The sequence below is a fragment of the Lissotriton helveticus genome, chromosome 2_1, assembly GCF_964261635.1.
Source record: "Lissotriton helveticus chromosome 2_1, aLisHel1.1, whole genome shotgun sequence".
In the NCBI taxonomy this organism is placed as follows: domain Eukaryota; kingdom Metazoa; phylum Chordata; class Amphibia; order Caudata; family Salamandridae; genus Lissotriton; species Lissotriton helveticus.
In genome coordinates, this window is record NC_136059.1 from 1,542,890,180 (window position 1) to 1,542,909,445 (window position 19,266).

The following is a 19,266-nucleotide window of genomic DNA, read 5'->3' on the forward strand; positions in this document are numbered from 1 at the left end:
AATGGCTTAAGCTCGCATAAAGCCTGAGATAGTCCTGTGCGAATGTATGACTCGTCTAGCTTCCATAATAGAAGAGAGTATTCTGAGTTTTTCAGACTATCAAGAACCTGTACACTTGGGAAAGGCATGTAGGGATTCACTGCGGTGTACCTTGAAGCACAAATGAGCCTGATAGTGGCATGGTAAAGGTTTCGATCATAGATCTCCAATTGTGTGATGGTATCCCGGAGAAGGCAGCACGCTGAACCAAGATTTGAAACGTGGCGCACCTGACCACAGTACAGATGGGCACTCCAAAAGATGAGTTTTATTAGCGATCTGAAGGGAGCTCTCACGTTTAAGTATTGCTACTCCACCTGCAAAGCAAACACAAGGAGATGATGGACAGAGCGCAGAAACTTTTCAGACACTCACCCCCAGTCACAGATCTGGGTTGAATCCATCATCGTTCTTTAGCTCACTTTGCCACCCCAGTTCAGACCCAGCCATATGCAAACCAGTTGACCATGTGCCTCATGGGAACAGTCCAGACCGAACATGCCAAGCCAGGTCTTCACTGGACCGGAAACAAGCATCCTGGGATCGGTTACGGGGTGACATCCCTCATCAGCCAGGCTAGCTTGAATCTACTGGCAAAATGAGCAAGGGATCCATTTCTGGGCATACCCTGCCAACTTAGGGCAAACAAAGCAAACACAAGGAGATGATGGACGGAGCGCTGAAACTTTTCAGACACACACCCCCAGTCAGAGATCAGGGTTGAATTCATCATTGTTCTTTAGCTCACATCGCCGCCCCAGTTCAGACCCAGCCATATGCAAATCAGTCTGGACCCTGGGCCTCATGGAACAGTCCAGACCTCACTGCCAAGCCAGGACTTCCCTGGACCGGAAACAAGCATTCTGGGACCGGTTTCGGGGTAATACCCCTCATCAGCTAGGCTAGCTTGAATCCAGTGGCAAAGTGAGCAAGCGACCCACGTCTGGGCATAACCTGCCAACTTAGGCCAAACAAAGCGATACCAAAGGGGATGGTTGACGGAGCGCTGAAACTTTTCAGACACTTATCCCCAGTCACAGATCTGGGTTGAATCCATCATCATTCTTTCGCTCACTCTCCTTGCGTTTACTCCACCTGCAGACAAGCGGAGCAGGAGGGCCAGCATGCCAACAAAACAGTCTTAACTCGCGCTGAAGCTGTTTCTTGGTAAACGCTGTTCCTACCTAGGCCATTTGTGACATCTACGAATACAATTAACTGAGCAAAAAAGTGTATGGCTTGAATCAGTTCTCAAATCAGTATGACAAAGACTCGGGCCCAATCTATTTAGAGTAAGAAATTCAAGAAGGTCATCTAGACTTGCTGGTTTCCAATATTTCCTCCTCTCACGCCCCCATCCTTTTCCATGGAGATATTTTATGAATTGGAGCCAACTTACTATTGAAATTTCAGATTTGATCAATTAGTACAGAAGTCAAAAAGAGACTTGTATAGACTGCTTTAGATGGGACTGCGTGAAATGCTCCAGTGGTTGGTTACTGGATTGTTTTCAAAAAGATATGGCTCAGATTTACTCTGCCTTTTCTTACTGAGTAAAGCGACATGTAAAAAAATATGTTTATACAATTATTACCAGTCCAACAAACAACGCATTGTCGGTAGAGAAGCAGGAAACTGTCATTTGATTTACTGAGAAACACTCTGGAGCAAGAAAGCAAGTGCAAATTCCGACTCCAGAAAAAATGGGCAGTTAGATTGGAAAAAAACTCGTTTTAAGTCGTCAATAGATAAATATCATGCTTTGGTTACCCCCTTCATATAAAACAATTAAAAACTTGACATGGACTTTAGAAAAAGCTTCAACGTGTTTTTCTCGGTTTCTTACTTTCCTAGCTACATAGGTAACAGAAGCTAATCATGCAGTGTGTCGCTGAGACAACTAGTTCAAACTGGAAAGATTTGTTTATTTTATATTTAAATCATAAGCACGTGGTTTGCTTTTCCTAGTCTGATGTCCCTCCTTCTCTGCATGTCTGGTGGAAGAGTGTTGCTCACTTTGTGCTTGTACATATCCGGGAAGGCGCTGCGCTGGGACTGGTTCCAGCTTTAAGAAGTAATAAAGCTCGGACTATGGTAGGTCTGGCACAAATTTTTAACAAAGTTGGCGACATTTTCAAACATTATTTTCACATCATTTCTGCATCCGATTTGTCCAGAAAATTATGTTTTTTCCCTCCTGCTTGTATCTCACACGATTTTTGTACTTTATTTTTTACTGAAGAGCGCGCTCACATGAAAAGTCATGAGTGATACCATCTACACCACATTTCACTTTCAAATCGGAATTTTTCGAATTTTAAAGGGAATTGTACGACATTGTGCAGGGGAAAAAAAATATATGCCATTTTTTCCTCCCCTTAACTTCGGGGATTTTTCACTATTACTCAAAATTTGAGCTCACTTTAAATCATGCCGCAACAAAAACAAGATGTATGTTAACCCTCCCACGCGATAAAAAATTAAAAGCCTGCTGGCCGGATGAGATTTCAGTCAGCACGCTTGTGAGCGATAATCCCCTGCCTCGGTTCCAAAGCATTTCGCATTAACTGGTGACTAGTATCTGTGAATGCAACCCGTATGCCTGAAAATGCACTCGGGCACAAACATAGGCACCGGCTTGCCGGTGCATCGTCCGCCCGAGCAGACGATGCTGCACGAAAGCATGAATGATTAACTGCTCTGGGCGTGGGGGGCTTCGAGCCTGTGTACAGCGCCGACCAATCACCGCGCGGCGCCATCCTGGATGGGCAGCGGCCATAGCCTGGACCACAAAGGGAGCAGCGCTCTTCCAGCAGCCCTGCAGACAAGGAGGTACGTCTGCGGACTTATTTCTATATTCTGTGCTTTTAATAAACGCCTGCGGCGAAGGGAAACGGAGTTAGAGCAGGTATCCGTTATGTAGGTCATTGCCAGTAACCCGAGACAGAACAGAGAGGGAGGGAGTCGGATATTCGTCTTGAAAAGGTGCGTCAGCCTCGCAGCAGACGGTGCCTTCTTAGCATCTGTGTTTTTGACAGTTGATGCTGGGAGCTAGCCCAACGCTGGTCGCTGGTCGGTGGCGTGGCCAGCTTGTGTGTGGCTAGCTCGTGTCAACCCACGCCTGGATGGGGCTTGCGCCCATTTTCGTATTGGCAGAGCCAGGGAACCAAACGACAGCACATGGGGGAAATGTAATTAATTTAATTCCCCTTCATGAAGACTGGAATAAGAATCAGCAGGAACGGCATGTTTACATTTCTCAACAGAAACACGATGACAGAGCAATTTAGAAAAGGGTAAGAAATTGAATCTCTTGCAAACAGTAGAGCACATGTCGATACCTAGAAAAGTAATTGGGGTGGCAGAATAAAATACGCCCGTTTATTCATAATATAAAAGAAGTCACAGACACATTAAACAGAACATGCGATTCAAGCATGCGCATTTCCTCCTCTACGCAACTAATCAGAGATGCTATTTTAAGAGCTGCCGTTAATTGTTGTACAGCACCGCGGATGCGGGGCAGCATTGCTGAAAGGCGTTTTTTTTTTTAAAGCACTATGACGTGCGCAAGTGTTTTTCTTTGCGTGTAAAACTTTCAGCCAAGCACAGAGGGAGGAGAGGGCGTGTTATGTTATTCAGATTTATCCCAGCACTGAGCCGACGAGTGTCTAGCCACACCCAGGGCCTAGTGGGACAACTCAAAAAGTCGTGTCTTCAGCTTCTTGCGGTATTCCAGAAGTGAGGAGGAGGAGGCTTGTGACGTCGGTGTAGCGGAAGGTCATTCCACGCTTTAGGAGCGATGCCAGGTCTGGTTTCCGCATGCTTGGGACTTGGGCAAGTAGGAGTCTGGATAAGCAGAGATGTTTAGGAAGACTTGTAAAAACAGATGTGATTGATGAGATATGCTGTCCAATGTTATGAAGTGCCTTGAAAGTGTGGCTGGGGAGTTTGAATGGTGCTTGTTTGTGAACGGAGAGTCAGTGGAGCTTCTTCAGGTCTGGTTTGCTGTGAGTGCGGCGTGGGAGGTTGAGAGTGATTCTGGTTACCAAAATTCTGAATGGTGTGTAGCCTTCTGGTGAGTTTTTAGTTGATCCCAACAAAGAGGGTGTCCCCGTAGTCCAACCTGCTTGTGACCAGGGCATGGATGATGCTTTTTTCTGGGTGCCGATTAGACACCCTTTGAAAATCTTCCTTAGTGTCTTCTGAGTATAGAAGCATGAGGCAGGGCAGAATTGACTTAGGTGGTCATGTCAAATCTGCCATTGCTGAGGATCCCAAGTTTCTAGACGTGTGTGGTGGTTGGTGTGCGTCCTAGCTCTTTTAGCCATTAGGTGGAAGTTCTACAGGGATGTCTTTTCCCAAAGATCAACATTTCGGTCTTGTCGGTGTTCTTTACACAGTTGGTTTTCATCCGGTGGGTGATTTCAGTCAAGAAGGCACTGAACTTGATCGAGGTACTGGGTGTCTTGTCCGTGAGGGAGAGAATGAGTTGAATGTATTCACTTTAAGAAACTACATTGATATCATGAGTGTGGATGATGCTGGAGAGGGATCATGTATGTGTTGAAGAGAGTCAGGCTTAGGGAGGATACTTGCAGAACTCCACTGATGGGTCGTGGGCATCCAAGGTGTATGGTTGCAGGCTGACTGAATGGGTCTTTATAGGCAGGAACAAGCTGATCCATCGTAGTATGTGTTCTTGGATACCAATGTCGTGTAGGCGCTGGATGAGGTGGGAGATTACAGAGAGGTCCAGGAGGATGAGGCCTCCAGGTCTATTCTGTCAAGAGTCATGCGGATGTCCTCCATGAAAGTGATGAGGGCAGTTTCCATGCTGTTGTTCAGGATGAAACCAGACTGAGTGGTGTTGAGGAGTTGGTGGTCGTTGAGGTATTTGGTGAGGTATGAGTTGATGGTTTTCTCAAAGATCTTGGCCGGGAGAGGTAGCAGGTAGATCGGTCAGTATTGGCAAGCGTGCAAGGGTCCACAGAGGGTTTCTTTAGCAATGGGAGGACAGTTGCGTGTTTCCAAGCATCCGGGAAGGTTGCGGAAGAGGTTAAGGCTTCCGGAATGGGTATGAGCATGGCACTGATGGGTTGCAGTCTTCTGGAGTAGGCGTGGTGTGGGGCTGGACTTCATGGTTGTGGCAGTTTCTTCTGGGGGGGATGACGGGTAAATGGTTAGCACTGGTTGTTTGAATAAGATTGGGAGAAGTTTGTTGTGGTCTGTCGGGTCTGGATGCGGCTTGAATTTGATGTAAATGGTGGTGATTTTGTTGCTGAAGAATTGAGATTGCTTCAGAGGTCCTGCAAGGGGGTGATAGAGTTGGCAGGCAGTCGATGGAGAGGTGAAATCTTTCGTAATGGCGAAGATTTCTTTGCTTCTGTCAATGCTGGCATTGATGCAGTTCACCAGAGCAGCACGTTTGGTGGTACAGACTATTTGGTGGCAACATCTTAGGGCAGATTTGAACATGTTCCTGTCTGCATTTTCCTAGATTATTGTCAATTTGTGCTCCAGTTTTCTGCAGTGACGTTTCATCAGTTTGAGTTCCTCAGTGAACCAATTGGAAGGGAAACAGCCTTTACAACAAGGTTTTTACCTCGTTGTGCCTTTACCACACATTGTTTAGCAGGTATATTTTTACCACGAGCATGCCTTTACAACACATGCCTTTTCCACGCATGTAAGATAAGGTGGGGGTCTTCCCCACAAATACATTGTTTTTAAATCTAAAAACAATGCGTGGTATTGGCATGCGTTGTAAATGCATATTCGTGGTAAAAACATGCATGCTAAAAAATGCGTGGCAAAGCATACAACGTATTTACCTGCTTTGTACCGTCTTACAACCCAACTGGATGGGGGGGGGTCTAGATCTTGTTTTATTGCTATGTTTGAGGGGGGCCTGGGAGTCGGAACAGAAGATGATCAAATTGTTGAAATTCTTGATGGCTTTGTAGAGGCTGCTGCAGTGTTCGGGTTAGTGGGTATTGAGAGTGGGGATCCAGTCCTTGTTAGTGATGTTGTTCCAGTGGCGGCAGGCTGGTCTGAAAGATGCATGCGCATTGGACGGGCATGGGGATGCTGCACTTGTCGAGGGCGTGGTCCGTCCAGGAAACTAGGGTGGGCTCGTCGAATCAGATGTTGAAGTTAGTGGAAATTGGGTCCAAGAGGTGTATGGTGACGTGCATAGGTTTTTTTTTACTTTGTGGGTGAGGCCCAGGCTTCTAAGACTTTGATGAGTGCTCTTTACTTGGAGGTCAATGTGGCCTTTCAAGTGGAAGTTCAGGTCTCCTAGTAGGAAGGAATTGACAGGCGAGTGGTGCAACAAAGGTCGTGATGGTGTCCGTGAAGTTGGAGCCCAGGTTTGGCAGTCTGTAGTTGAGGGTTGGTGAAGAGGTGAAGTTGGCTGTGACATGAAGCCAGGTGTTCCATATTGGAGGATGACGTGTCCATGGATGTGGTGCAGCTGATTGTGTTATTGAGGATCATGGCTATTCTGTCTCCGGGCATGTGAAGTCTCTCTTGCCTGGCAATCTTGTAGATGTGCAGATGCATGATGGAAAGTTCAGGGATGTCATTGCCTGTGCAGATGGATGATGGGGGGCAACAAAGAAGAGAACAACAGAAGGAGGGAGGGTGGGGCCAATCAACAACACTGAGCACAACAGAGGGATGGAGGGTAGGATCAAGCAAAAGGCAAACAACACTGAGCACAACAGAGGTAGGGCAGGTGGGGACAAGCAACACAAAGACAGAAGAAAACAGGTGAAAGAGGGCTACATGGGCACTTTAAGGCAGAAGCATGCAAATGAGAAAGTGACATCTGACGGAAGCAGATTGCATACACATGCAATCTTGCAGAGTGCTTCAAAAAGAAGAAAAAAAGTAGCTCCCAAAACATGAGAAGTGGAAGACAAGTATTTTGGCCATGCTCCACAGAGGGTCAAACAAAGTAAGGGGATGTGAAGCCCCCACAAGTTAACAAATCAGAAGCAAGAAAATACTAGTGACAACAAAGCCAACCAATGGTAAGCAACAGGCAACCTCTAAGCCCATTGCAAGCTAACAAAATGTCGAGAGCAACAGCACATGCGGATCTCAGATGAGACCTAAAAACTGGCAGTCAGTGAAGTGGGGGGCTCTAGGCAACTCCTGGACGCTGGATCCCATAAGGTCTAGGAAGAGAGGAACATGCCAGCCGATTCTACAGACATCTCTCCTTCATCCACACCCATTCTGCTCATTCCTTCACTGTCTAAAGGGAGGTTTATTTTACCATTGCTATGGTTACTACGTCAAACGCTGTAGCCTAGTCAGCTCGTGAGTAGAGTATGATCATCCCCTGGAGATCAGCCAGGCCAAAATCTGGACAGCGCTCAGTGTCATTCCTACATGAAAGGGCAGCTGCAAAAGGAAAATGCTACTTACCCAGTATGCATCTCTTCTTGGCATGTAGAGCTGTAGAGTCACATGCTGTGCATATCTCGCCATCTAGTGTTGGGTCTGTATGTTTGCACTTTGTTTTTCTTCGAAGAAGTCTTTACAGTCATGAGGTAGGTGACTCCTCCTTTCGGTGATAGTGTGTATGGGCATCAACTCCATTGTTAGATTGTTTGCCGCAGAGGGTGATAATGGAGTTAGTAAGAGTAGTAAGAGATGTCCATGTATTTTCTGTATCTAAGTAAGATGTAACTGCAACAGGTATAGGTACCCAAGGAGGCGGGTGGTCGCGTGTGACTCTACAGCTCTATATCCCAAGAACAGATGCATACTTGGTAAGTAGCATTTTCCGTTCGAGGCATGTGAGCTGTAGATCACAAGCTGTGCATAGACTAAAAGTAGTTATCTCCCAAAGCGATGGCTAACCTGTAGCTGTTGCAGTGGTTTGAAAGTGTGTATGTAAAACTGCTTCACCCACACTAGCTTGCTGTCTTGCTAACACATCTACACAATAGTGTTTTGTGAATGTGTGAACCATGTTGCAGTTATCATCTAAGGGTATGTTTCCTAGAAATGCCTTAGAAACCCCTAGTTTGCGAGTGGAGTGCGCTCTAGGGGGAATTGCTAACATTCTTTTTGCTTTTGCATAACATCTGAATGCATTGGACTATCCACCTTGCAATGCCTGATTTTGATATTGGATTGCCTTTATGTGGTGGAACAAAAGCAACAAATAGCTGTTTTGTTTTGCAAAGAGGTTTTGTCCTTTCTATATAGTAAAGAATTGCTCTTTTCACATCTAGTGTGTGTAAAGCACTTTCTGCCACAGAATCTGGTTGAGAAAAGAATACTTGCAACTCAACAGATTGGTTGATGTGAAAGGCAGAAATGACCTTTGGTAAAAATGTAGGATTGGTCCGAAGAACCACTTTGTTTTGATGTATTTGTACGAATGGTTCTTCTATGGTTAGTGCCTGGATCTCACCCACTCTTTTCAGAGATGTGATAGCTATGAGGAAAGCTAACTTCCAAGTTAGAAATTGTATTTCACATTTATGCCATGGTTTAAAGGGTGGACCCATTAGCCTTGTGAGGACAATATTGAGATTCCACGCTGGAGCAATGGAAGTCTCAAAGGAAGGATTCTTTTACGCCCTTTCATGAATGCTTTGATGACAGGCACTCTAAAGAGACAAATGTTGTCCATTTTGTAGGTAAGCAGCTGTTGCAGCAAGATGTAAGCGTATGGAAGAATACACCAAATTGGAACGCTGTAGATATAGTAAATAGCAGATGATATTTTTAACTGAAGCATCCCAGTGGATCTATGTAATTTTTATTGCAGTATATCACAAAACGCTTCCCCTTTGCTGCATAGCATGCTCTTGTAGTAGGACGTCTAGCCTTCTTGATAATGTTTATGCAGTCTGGCGGAAGATTGACATAACCAAACACTAAGATTTCAGGTGCTGGATCCCAAGGTTGAGATGGCTGGGTTCTGGGTGTCTTATTCTCCATGGCCCTGAGTGAGCAGATTAGGAGTGAGGTGTAGTTTTTGGTGAGGAACTACTGAGTGCTCCAATGGAGTTGTGAAGCAGGGTTGTCAGACCCATGTGGGAGAAACCAGGATTAATGTCAGGGGCGCTTGTCGGAGCTTCCGAACCACTAATGGAATGAGTGAGAGAGGCAGAAAAGCGTAAGCAAAAATCCCTGACTAATTTATCGATAGTGCATTGCCCTTGGACAATGGGTGTGGATGTATGGATGCGAAGTTTGGGCATTTTGCGTTTAGATTTGTGGCAAACAAATCTATGTCTGGAAATCCCCACATTTTGAAGAATGGGAGGAGAACTGGAGGGTGGAGTTCCCATTCGTGGATCTGTTGTCTTAGATAACGAGCTGATCTGCAATCTGATTGTTTACTCCTGGAAGGTGTTCAGCAAGGAGAAACATTCTGTGATGTATGGCCCTTGTCCAGATGGACTGTGCCAGTTGTGACAGCTGGAGTGTGTGTGTGTGTGTCCCTTTTTTTGTATGTAGTACATTGCTGTCATGTTGTCTGAACGGATCAGGACAGCTTTGCCTACTAGATGAACTTGAAATGCTTTGAGCGCTAGAAAAATCACTAGGAGTTCTAGATGATCTATGTGAAGCTGCTTTTGTTGCAAGCTCCACATGCCTTGAATTGTATGTGTTTGGAGATGAGCTACCCAACCAGTGAGTGATGCGCCTGCTGTTAGTACTATCTGTGGAACCGGGTCGATGAAGGGCATCCCTTTTGAAAGGTTTTGTGTATTCCACCACTGCAGAGAGCGATGGGTGCGGTCTGCCGATAACAGACCCTGAGCATGGTTTCGCTGACGTGCTAATCACTCCCGAAGGGGACACATGTGAAGTCTTGTGTAAGGGACTATAAGTATGCAAGGCGACACCATCCCCAGTAACTGCATGAACACTCGAGCTGGCAATGAGTGTTGAGGTTGGAACTGGCAAAGTAGAGTCTGCATGTTGCGGATTCTGGCCGGATTGTGATAGGCCAAAGCCTTTTATGTGTCTAATGTGGCTCCCAGATACGCCTGTGTGTTGGATGGCTGTAGATGGGATTTGGTGAGATTCACTGTGAACCCAAGATCGTGGAGCAACTGCACTTTTTTTGAGAGAGTGATGGTGACAGCTTTTTGGCGAGTTGGCTTTTAAGAGCCAATCGCCCAGGTATGGGAAGACGTGAATATGTGGTCTATGAAGATGAGCTGAGACTACTGCTAAACACTTGGTGAAAACTCTGGGTGCAGTAGTTACTCCGAATGGGAGCACCTTGAACTGATAATGTTGTCCTGCTACTACGAACCTTAGGTATTTGCGATGAGAAGGATGTATTGGGATATGGAAATAGGCGTCCTTTAAGTCCAGAGTGGACAGGAAGTCGCCTTGTTGAAGGAGCGGAGGTACTGGTTGTAGAGTGACCATGTGAAAGTGGTCTGATTGAATGTATAGATTTAGATCTCTGAGGTCCAGTATAGGCCTGAGACCCGTCCTTCTTGGGAAGTAAGAAGTATAGGGAGTATACTCCGGTTCCTTGATGTTTTAATGGGACTGGCTCTACTGCTCCTTTTTCTAACAGAGATTGAACCTCTTTTTTAGAAAGGTGAGATGTTCCTGTGACGTTGCATGTGATCTTGGAATAATGTTTGGGGGAGTGTCTAAGTTCCAGGCAGTAACCATATTGGATAATTTGTAGAACCCATTTGTCTGAGGTGATGGTGTTCCAGACAGGGAGAAATTGAGAGAGACGTCTCCCAACAGGAGTGGAATGATCGGAGGGTAGTAGAAGGAAGTCATAGTTTGTTATAAGCGGGGGAAGTGCATGTGGAGTTGCCTTGGCCTCTTCCTTTACCATTGTTTCCTCTAAAACCTCCTCTAAAATATCCTCTTGATGAGGGCGATTGGTTGTTGTCCATGTAAGAGGAAGAGGGATTTTCTGTGGTAACAGTTTTGTAACCACCCCTGTAAAAGGAGCGGCGAAAGGAACCTCTACTAGCAGGTAATTGTAAAGCCACCATGGACTTTGCAACCTCAGTGTCCTTTTTCATTTTCTCCAGTGAGGTGTCAACTGCTAGACCAAATAGGTGTTCCTTGTCAAAAGGTGGAGGCCTGTACCTCCGGTTTGAAACCTGATATTCTTAACCATGCGTGTCTGCATAGCAACACGCTTGTGTTCACTGCACGTGCTGCTGTGTCTGCTGCATCTAATGCACATTTGATGGAGGTTTTGGTAATGAGTTTTCCTTCTTGTATGAGATCATTTGCCTTAGATTTATGCTCAGCAGGCAGATATTGGATATGTTTTTCCAACATCATAATGAGCTCAATCATATCTGGCTAGCAAAGCCTGAGCATTGGCAATGCGACAGTGATTAGCTGCCTGAGAAGCTATCCTTTTACCAGAGACATCAATTAACTTGGACTCTTTATCAGGAGGAGGGGCCTCACCGGTTTGTGAATTTGCTCTTTTACGAGCATTAGAGACCACCAAAGAGTCTAAGGGCAGCTGACCTTTAATATAAGCAGGGTCAGTAGGTGCTGGTTTATATTTTTTCTCATCCCTGGGCATGATTATTCTTGCCCTGACAGGGTCTTTGAAAACCTCATCTGGATGCTTAAGCATCCCATTAAGAATCGGAAAAGTGTGTGTTATTTTTTGAGTGGAGCTTCAGGTTTCGAATAAGAAGTCCTCCTCTAAAGTCTCTTTATGTAATTCCACCCCATGATAGTGAGCAGCCCTATTAAGAAGCTCAATATAACCTATATTGTCATCAGGAGGTGATGGCTTAGATGGATACAAATCAGGGTCAGTGTCTGTATGTAGATCAGAATTATAATCCTCCCATGGGACAACATCTTGTGGCCTGTTGTTATCTCCATCCCGTCATCCTGTGGGGCAGATGATAGTGGTGGTGAATTCATGGGGGTAATGAGTAGGTGAGGATTAGTAGGTGAAGGAGGTGGAATATAAGGTGGTAATGGGTTTGTACCCATATTCCTTTTTTTTTTTTTAAGAGGTGTATGATGCTCATCCTGATGTGGCCATTTCCTTTTTTCAGGTAACGTGTCATGAATGTGTCCAGTATCTGGGTTGATAACCAGTTCTTTTTGTTTCGGATCCGGAGGTGGAACATCAGACCGAAACTCTTTTGTTGGAGTCTTTTTCTCTTTAGTTGTAGTTTTCGGCGTCAAAAGTTTTGGCTCCGAAGTCATCGGTACCGAAGATTTAGGCTGGGACGAAGATGGAGAATAGACATTTTCAAAAAAATATCAGAGCACACCCAATCACTATATCTATAATCCAATTATTGTGACACACATTCATAGGTCTACAGATAAATAAGTTCTTTCAAGACTGTAGTATGGAATTCCAAATTTTCAATCTCAAAAAGGGATCCAGTCACACTCTTCAATCAGATCCAAGAGTTTTTTTATTTTCCAATCATAGCATTGTTGAAAAGCAGCAGCCGACGCACGTTTCGCCCACAGGGCTTTTTCAAGGCTTCAAAATGGTAATAAAATATTTACGCCAGTGCCAAAACGGACGAGGAGAAACTGGAAATTAATACAGGCTACACTCTCCCAGTTGTACGGTTTATCAGGATCGACATGGGAACATAATCCAAGGGGAAGACGCCAATCCAAATGTTACCGCATTTTAACAGAGGGAATTATCAAATTAATTTTGGACGTCTATTCTCACTTGGGATATAAAGAGTGATTTTAAGGACATCACCTCTATATTTTTGATTCTCATCAATGCGTTCTTTTGGACTTATGATATTATTTGAAACTTCGGATTTTATTACCATTTTGAAGCCTTGGAAAAGCCCCGTGGGCGAAACGCGCGTCGGCTGCTGCTTTTCAACAATGCTATGATTGGAAAATAAAAAAACTCTTGGATCTGATTGAAGAGTGTGACTGGATCCCTTTTTGAGATTGAAAATTTGGAATTCCATACTACAGTCTTGAAAGAACTTATTTATCTGTAGACCTATGAATGTGTGTCACAATAATTGGATTATAGATATAGTGATTGGGTGTGCTCTGATATTTTTTTGAAATTGACAAATCAGAATTCTATGAATCTCTGACTTTAACAATATCTTAGTGGGTAGATGTTGTATATCGTAGTTAGCACCCCCTACTGACCGTTTGTACAACCAAGCAATTGCTTCCTTTTCATGACAAGTGAGTAGATGTGCGGATTAATCTAGGCAAACCCACCCTTTTGTTTGTATGGAGAATAGACATGCTTGGTTTTCGGCGCAGAGGATTTTGGTTCAGTGCCGTTAGGGGGGTCGACTCGATCCCGGGTCGGAAGGCTTTTCTTTGTGTTAGGGCACCGGGCCCGTGGGCGGGGTGCTTGAAACTTTTTCTCGGGGCCGACCTTGCGCCGCAAGCAGAGGAAGGACCGGAGTCTTTTAAAGTTTTGATTGGTGGGGCAAGGGGGTATCTGTACTCATGGTACATTGACCCGGTGTAACTTGCTCTTCTTCTTCCATGTCGGAGTCGGCTTCGGACACGGCGATATGTTCTTCTTCCTCGGTTCCTTAAGCATGTTCTTGGTCGGAATCTTCTCCGAAGATATCCGAAACTGAGCCACCTTGCTGTTGTTGGATCCCGTTTCATTGAGCCCGACGGTCACAGATCGTCTTCTTTGATCGAAACGATTGCCACGCGTCGCATTCTTTCTTGTCGTGTTCTGGGGACAAACAGAGATTGCACACTTAGTGCTGGTCGGTGCGCGTAAACTTAGCGCGACACCCGGAACAGAGCTTGAAGCTTGAATGGAGTCCGTTCCATCGACTGCTAGCGAGCCCGGCGCGGGTAGGCCCAACGGCCCTCCATGAGTTTTACGATCAAAGATTCTTGGTTTGAAACGATACGCGGAGAATGGGAAACGTGTTAGAGAAACAATACGGTTGAGGGTAGTTGATTGAGCGTCGAAAGGAACCCAAGAAAGGGTGGCGAACGGGGGCACAGCAATTCACATCCACACCCGATGGCGGAAAAAAACAATCTAACAATGGAACTGATGTCCATGCGCATTATCACCGAAAGGAGGAATCACCTACCTCGTGACTGGAAAGACTTCTTCGAAGAAAAACAAAGTGTAAACATCCGGACCCAACATAAGATGGCAAGCTATGCACAGCATGTGATCTACAGCTCACATGCTTCGAACCACAAGTTTCACTTATGAATTACATACAATCATTCACAACTCACGCAGATGCATCTCTCTCCCATTTCCTAGTCCCAGATCAATTATTATCTGCCTACATAAACTCATTAAGGTCGTCTCCGGCCCAGGGAATAGTTTGATACTATGACCTGTAACACCATCATGGTATTATCAGCCATGAAATTAGGTAGTATAACCTTACCCTCACCTTCATCTCAACGGCCATGTCCAAGCAACGTGTGTGTGCATAGGTGTGGGTAGGCCAGAGAATGAAAGTCTAGGGGAGTCACATCCCTGTAATAAGTATAAATGAAAATACATGGGTGACAGTCAAGAAAATAGATGGTAAAGCACACGCTAACCTCAAGGGGTTCTTCGCACTATATAAAAGATCGCAACTTCAAGACAAGCCCCATGAGGATGCAATCATATATACACTGGGGAGTGCACAGGGGAGGGTTGACAGACACCGAAACCCAGAGACTGGTTTACCTTGCCATCGCTACGACAGAGTGGAGGGTAACTCAATATTTAACAGGAGGGTGGTAAATGCACAGAACATGCACACACAGTAAACAACTATTGCTGCGCCAAGCAGATCAGCAGAAAAATACTATGCTTCAAAAAAAGGACAGACAAAGGTGGTTCCAAGGGTAAGCCTGCAGAACGTGTAGGTGCCAGTGAAGAGCAGTCCGAGAAGTTGGCAAACTGTAGGGAACAGGCTCCACTCGTCATCAGGCAAGAGGCGGGGAGAAAGATCATGAGGACTTTAATCTCCCCCCCTATTTTTCAATATACTGAACATTTTGAGGGCAGGAGGAGATGGTGCGTCACAAAAACGTTCTTTGAGGAGTTGCATCAACATGTAGGCAATCCTAGTAAGAATGCAGTTGTAATCTATTTTAAAAGCACCATAGTATGGGCAGTGTGTCCCCCTGATCCTCTCCAACTGCCATGCGAAGTGCACAAGGGAAAAAGTTCAGAGCCTGTCAAAAAACATGTTACAGCAAACAAAGGATGGACGGAATGCCGACAATGCAACCATTCTCCCCCAGTCAAAAGATCCGAGTTAAATCCATTGTTCTTTTACCCACTACGCCACCCCAGTTTGGACCCAGCCATATGCAATTCAGTCTTGACCCTGTGCTCCTTGGGAACAGTCTAGACCGAACTACCAAGCTAGGTCCTCCCTGGACTGGAAACAAGCCTCCTGGGACCGGTTAGTGGTGTGGTGAGCAAAAGAATGATGGATTAAACCCAGACTGGGGGTGAATGTTTGCATTGTCCAGCATTCCGTCCATCAATTGTTTCTTTTGCATATGTCACCTAAAGTGGCAAGGGTATGCCTAGACGTGGGTCTTGTGCTCACTACACCACTGGATTCAAGTTAGCCTGGCTAAAGTAGGGTGATGCCCTGAAACCGGTCCAACAATGCTTGTTTCCTGTCCAGGTAGGACCTGGCTTGGCGGTTAGGGCTAACTGTTCCCACAAGGAACAGAGTCAAGACTGATTTGCATATGGCTGGGTCCAAACTAGGGTGGTGTGGTGAGCAAAAGAATGATGGATTAAACCCAGATCCTTGTGGCTGGGGGTGAATGTTTGCATTGTCCAGCATTTCGTCCATCAATTGTTTATTTTGCATATGTCAAAAAACAAGCAGAGGCCACAGTGAGGACAGGCTGAGGCAATGTCACAAGACAAGCGTGAAGGAATCCTCAGCTGGTGCATATTGTACAGCCAAGACAGCGAGCTGTCAGAGAAGGAATAAACAAAAGACTTGGCAAAGTCAATATGTGTCGCAGAAGCAACGTGTATTGGAGAGCCCAAAGGCAGTTCCCCCTATAAACTATCCATTAAATAAAGTGTTAAAAACAAGTGTTGTGCAAGAGTAGATCGTATATAGTACGACTATCCAAATAAAGGATCCCCTAGTGAGCTAAGTAAATAAAAATCATAGTTTACAGTAAACGTTGCTCCAAGTGCAACCAAAGGCTGTCAATTGAAGTCCGTGTTAGGCTCCAATCTGGATAGCTAGTAAGGGGGCAAGTGAAGCCAATAAGAATTAGAAGGTACAAGTAAGGTGCACATGTAAAGATCAGGTACATGTAATAAACTAAAGTAAAGGAAAGTCCTATGTCAAAAAGGCCACAAGTTCAGAGTAGAAAGAACTCCCTCAAAACTATATTTTTGACACAAAAGCACATGTGCCAAATACCGGTTTTTGGTTTGCACTAGGGGCGACGTTCACTGTAAGCTAAGATTTTAATTACTAAACTTATTAGGGTATGCGCATACTCGAATGAAGTTTTGCAAAATTCCAAGCTGTATCACATCGCTTTGCTTATATATACACGAGAAAGGGTGTGTCACTTGAAATATCTCCTAAAAATCCTTTTGAGCACAATATGTTTACTATAGGTTTGACTTGGTTTCTTACATTTTTTATGTATCCAGTTTGGCCACCTCGAGTACATACCCAGCACCCGATCCCCATCTTAGGATCCAGGACGTACACAGCCACAAACATGGCTCAGGTTTGACAATATCAATTTTTGGTTGGTTCCTTACGGAATAACTCTTTGTTATTTTACGTTTGAACTATCAAATCACATTTACACTGAGTTCTGTCATGTTTCTTTTACCTAGACTAGCACTTTGCATTCAAGTTTTATATACATCCTCCAGTGTCCTGGGTATTTAGGGTACTTTCATTAGGTCAGTCTCATTTTCTTATGTGTGCACCTATTTTTTTGACCCGCACAGTGATTACACTCTTGGGGCCACATTATACAACATGTGCACTTTAATTGTTTGCGCCGGGCGCACCTTTAAAAAGGTGCACCAGGCGTCAACAATTAAAGTGCGCCCTATTACGATAAATGCGCTGCCCCCGGGGCAGCCGCAAACTTGCATTCAGGCGAAAAATGGAACGGCTGCTTTACAGCCATTCCGTGTGATCACAGTGCAGGCGGCAACCCACCTGCACTTTAAAAGGGGATGTCTGGGTGGTCCATGGGATCCCCTTTCCCCCCGCCAGAGGGCTGCCATCAGGGGGAGCACAGACTGTCAGTGCGCCTCCTGAGGTCTTCTTTGCCTCTGCGCCAGTGTCTGTAGTATGGCGCGGATGCAGAGACAAAGGGATTCCCTCATTTGCATGGGGCACACCCCCATGCAAATGAGGTAACACCCTCTACAGATAGCGTTGACCCTTTATGTGTGCCAGGGCTATCGATATTACAGAAGGGGCCACACAAATGTCTGCGGCCCCCTTTATAATACCAAACTGTCCCGGTGGCGCGCAAATGCCCATTGCGCTCCCGGGGCACTTTCTGTAATACAGTCCCTAGTCTTTACTTTGTGTGTTAACAGCAGTTGTGCTTTTTACTATCCATTTGCCATTGAGCCTTCGGTTCCCTCTTCTTTAACAGATATCTACTTGGGACACTGTATCCTCTTCTTGTCCACTACTTAGTCGTGGTATGGTCGTTTTTTACTTCTCTAAACCTTTACTTTTTTCTTCATTTGCACTTCTATGTTATCTACGGGTACTTAGTCCCCTCGTCGCACCATTTCATTGGATGCTAAATGAAATCTTTTATGTTATCCCTGTCCTTACTGTGGTTTGATGTACTTGCAGCCTTGAAAAAGTTACCTATTGTGACAAAACACGTGTTGGCTGCTGTGTTGACGACACGTATACTGGACTCGATAAAGTTATTTATACTTGATTTACTGTCTACTAACCATATGGTAAAATAATGTGTTAAAGTCAATAGGCATTAGAGGGGGCATGGTGATTACTCTGTATTAAAACCCACAAAGAGGTATTTTGTGACATTGATTTCAGAATTCCCTAGTAGGCAATGGTTTTGATTACCCACTATGATACACCATAGGGATAGGTATGCATTGTGATAATTCTTGCTAGGCCTCTTAGGAGAGATAGTATATTACTATCCATATTATTACGCCAGGATACCCGTAGGGTGACAGTTGCGCATTATAAATAATAAATACAATACAATACTATGTAATTGCAATTTTGAGTGCAATTGTTATCTAGTGACTGTATGCCCGATTGTTGCCCTGTGGGAAAATTAACATGCAATACAGTATGCCTAAGTGAGTTATGCTTAACAGCAATGACAAAAGCTACAGACCTGATTAATTTACTGAGGAAAGTTAAGCCCAATATCTTCTATCTCGTCTTTTTATTATGGAAAGTTCTGACAAAAACAGTAGGTCTGGCTTATTTAATGTGAAAAGCAGTTAAAGCCAACAGATATTTAACAGTGGGATATTATTGCATGCTGTTACTGGTTATAAACAGGTACTTTGTTGCGTGAAATCTCAAAGATTACCATGCTAGACAAATCCTTTGATCATTGACACCCTCGCTGGCAAACCCAGGGGGTAGAAGATTTTCACTGTGAGACTCATTGGCAGGCCCTTTTGAAAAGGGTTGTATATTATTTTGCCAACTACAATTTCATACATATTTTAATTGTATAAGTTTATGCTTAATATTTGCCAGTTATGTGCACTTCAAAAAGGCCTGTGTTGGTTATTGAGTCAAGGTTATAGGCTTTATTGGCTCAGAGGTAACAATGTCAAGATTGCCTAGGTTTTATTTCTATTTATTGAAAAGTTATGAGAAAGCCTGTAGCTCTGACGAGCTTACTGTGAAAACCGTGTGTTAAAGAGTATGGACTCCTTCAAGGTGGATTAGTATTCCACTGAGCTAAAGCCTGTGGCCAGGCATTTTGATGCATCAAATGTCATAGATTAATGTAGTAAGTAGGCAAGGGTTTTTGTGTTGTTGATCGTCTTATACAAACAAGGGTATAGAAGATTTACTTTGATAAATCTTATCAGGCATTCTTAGTAGGGATTTTATATTTTATTGTCAACTGTAATTTTGAACATATTGGTAGTTCTATTACAGTATACCTTTTGTTTTATTTAACAGACTAGAAATTTGCTCCTTGTAGAATAGAAATCTAGCCCACATATACGGTACACATGACCCCTAACTTACCTCTTAGTTG

At 44.5% G+C, this 19,266-nt stretch overlaps 2 protein-coding genes across 9 annotated transcripts in view; one reads left to right on the forward strand and one right to left on the reverse strand.

The window, feature by feature from the left end:
- GTF2E2 (general transcription factor IIE subunit 2) overlaps positions 1 to 19,266 on the reverse strand; it is a 297,176-nt gene that overhangs the window by 203,105 nt on the left and 74,805 nt on the right. The gene's annotated exons all lie outside the window — the stretch shown is intronic.
- The window catches only part of SMIM18 (small integral membrane protein 18), a 30,970-nt gene continuing 13,816 nt past the window's right edge, over positions 2,113 to 19,266 (forward strand). The window contains exon 1 of one of the 5 annotated variants that reach the window (XM_078677573.1): positions 2,113 to 2,133. Coding sequence is in view for 2 of the 5 variants with exons in the window: in XM_078677569.1 (XP_078533695.1) it covers positions 2,727 to 2,871 (145 nt within the window). In the remaining 3 variants the exon portion in view is untranslated. Of the gene's footprint in view, positions 2,134 to 2,721; positions 2,872 to 3,191; positions 3,336 to 3,741; positions 3,849 to 7,687; positions 7,824 to 19,266 lie in introns of those variants that run through there. The other 4 variants (XM_078677569.1, XM_078677571.1, XM_078677570.1 and 1 more) reach the window with 4 other exon arrangements.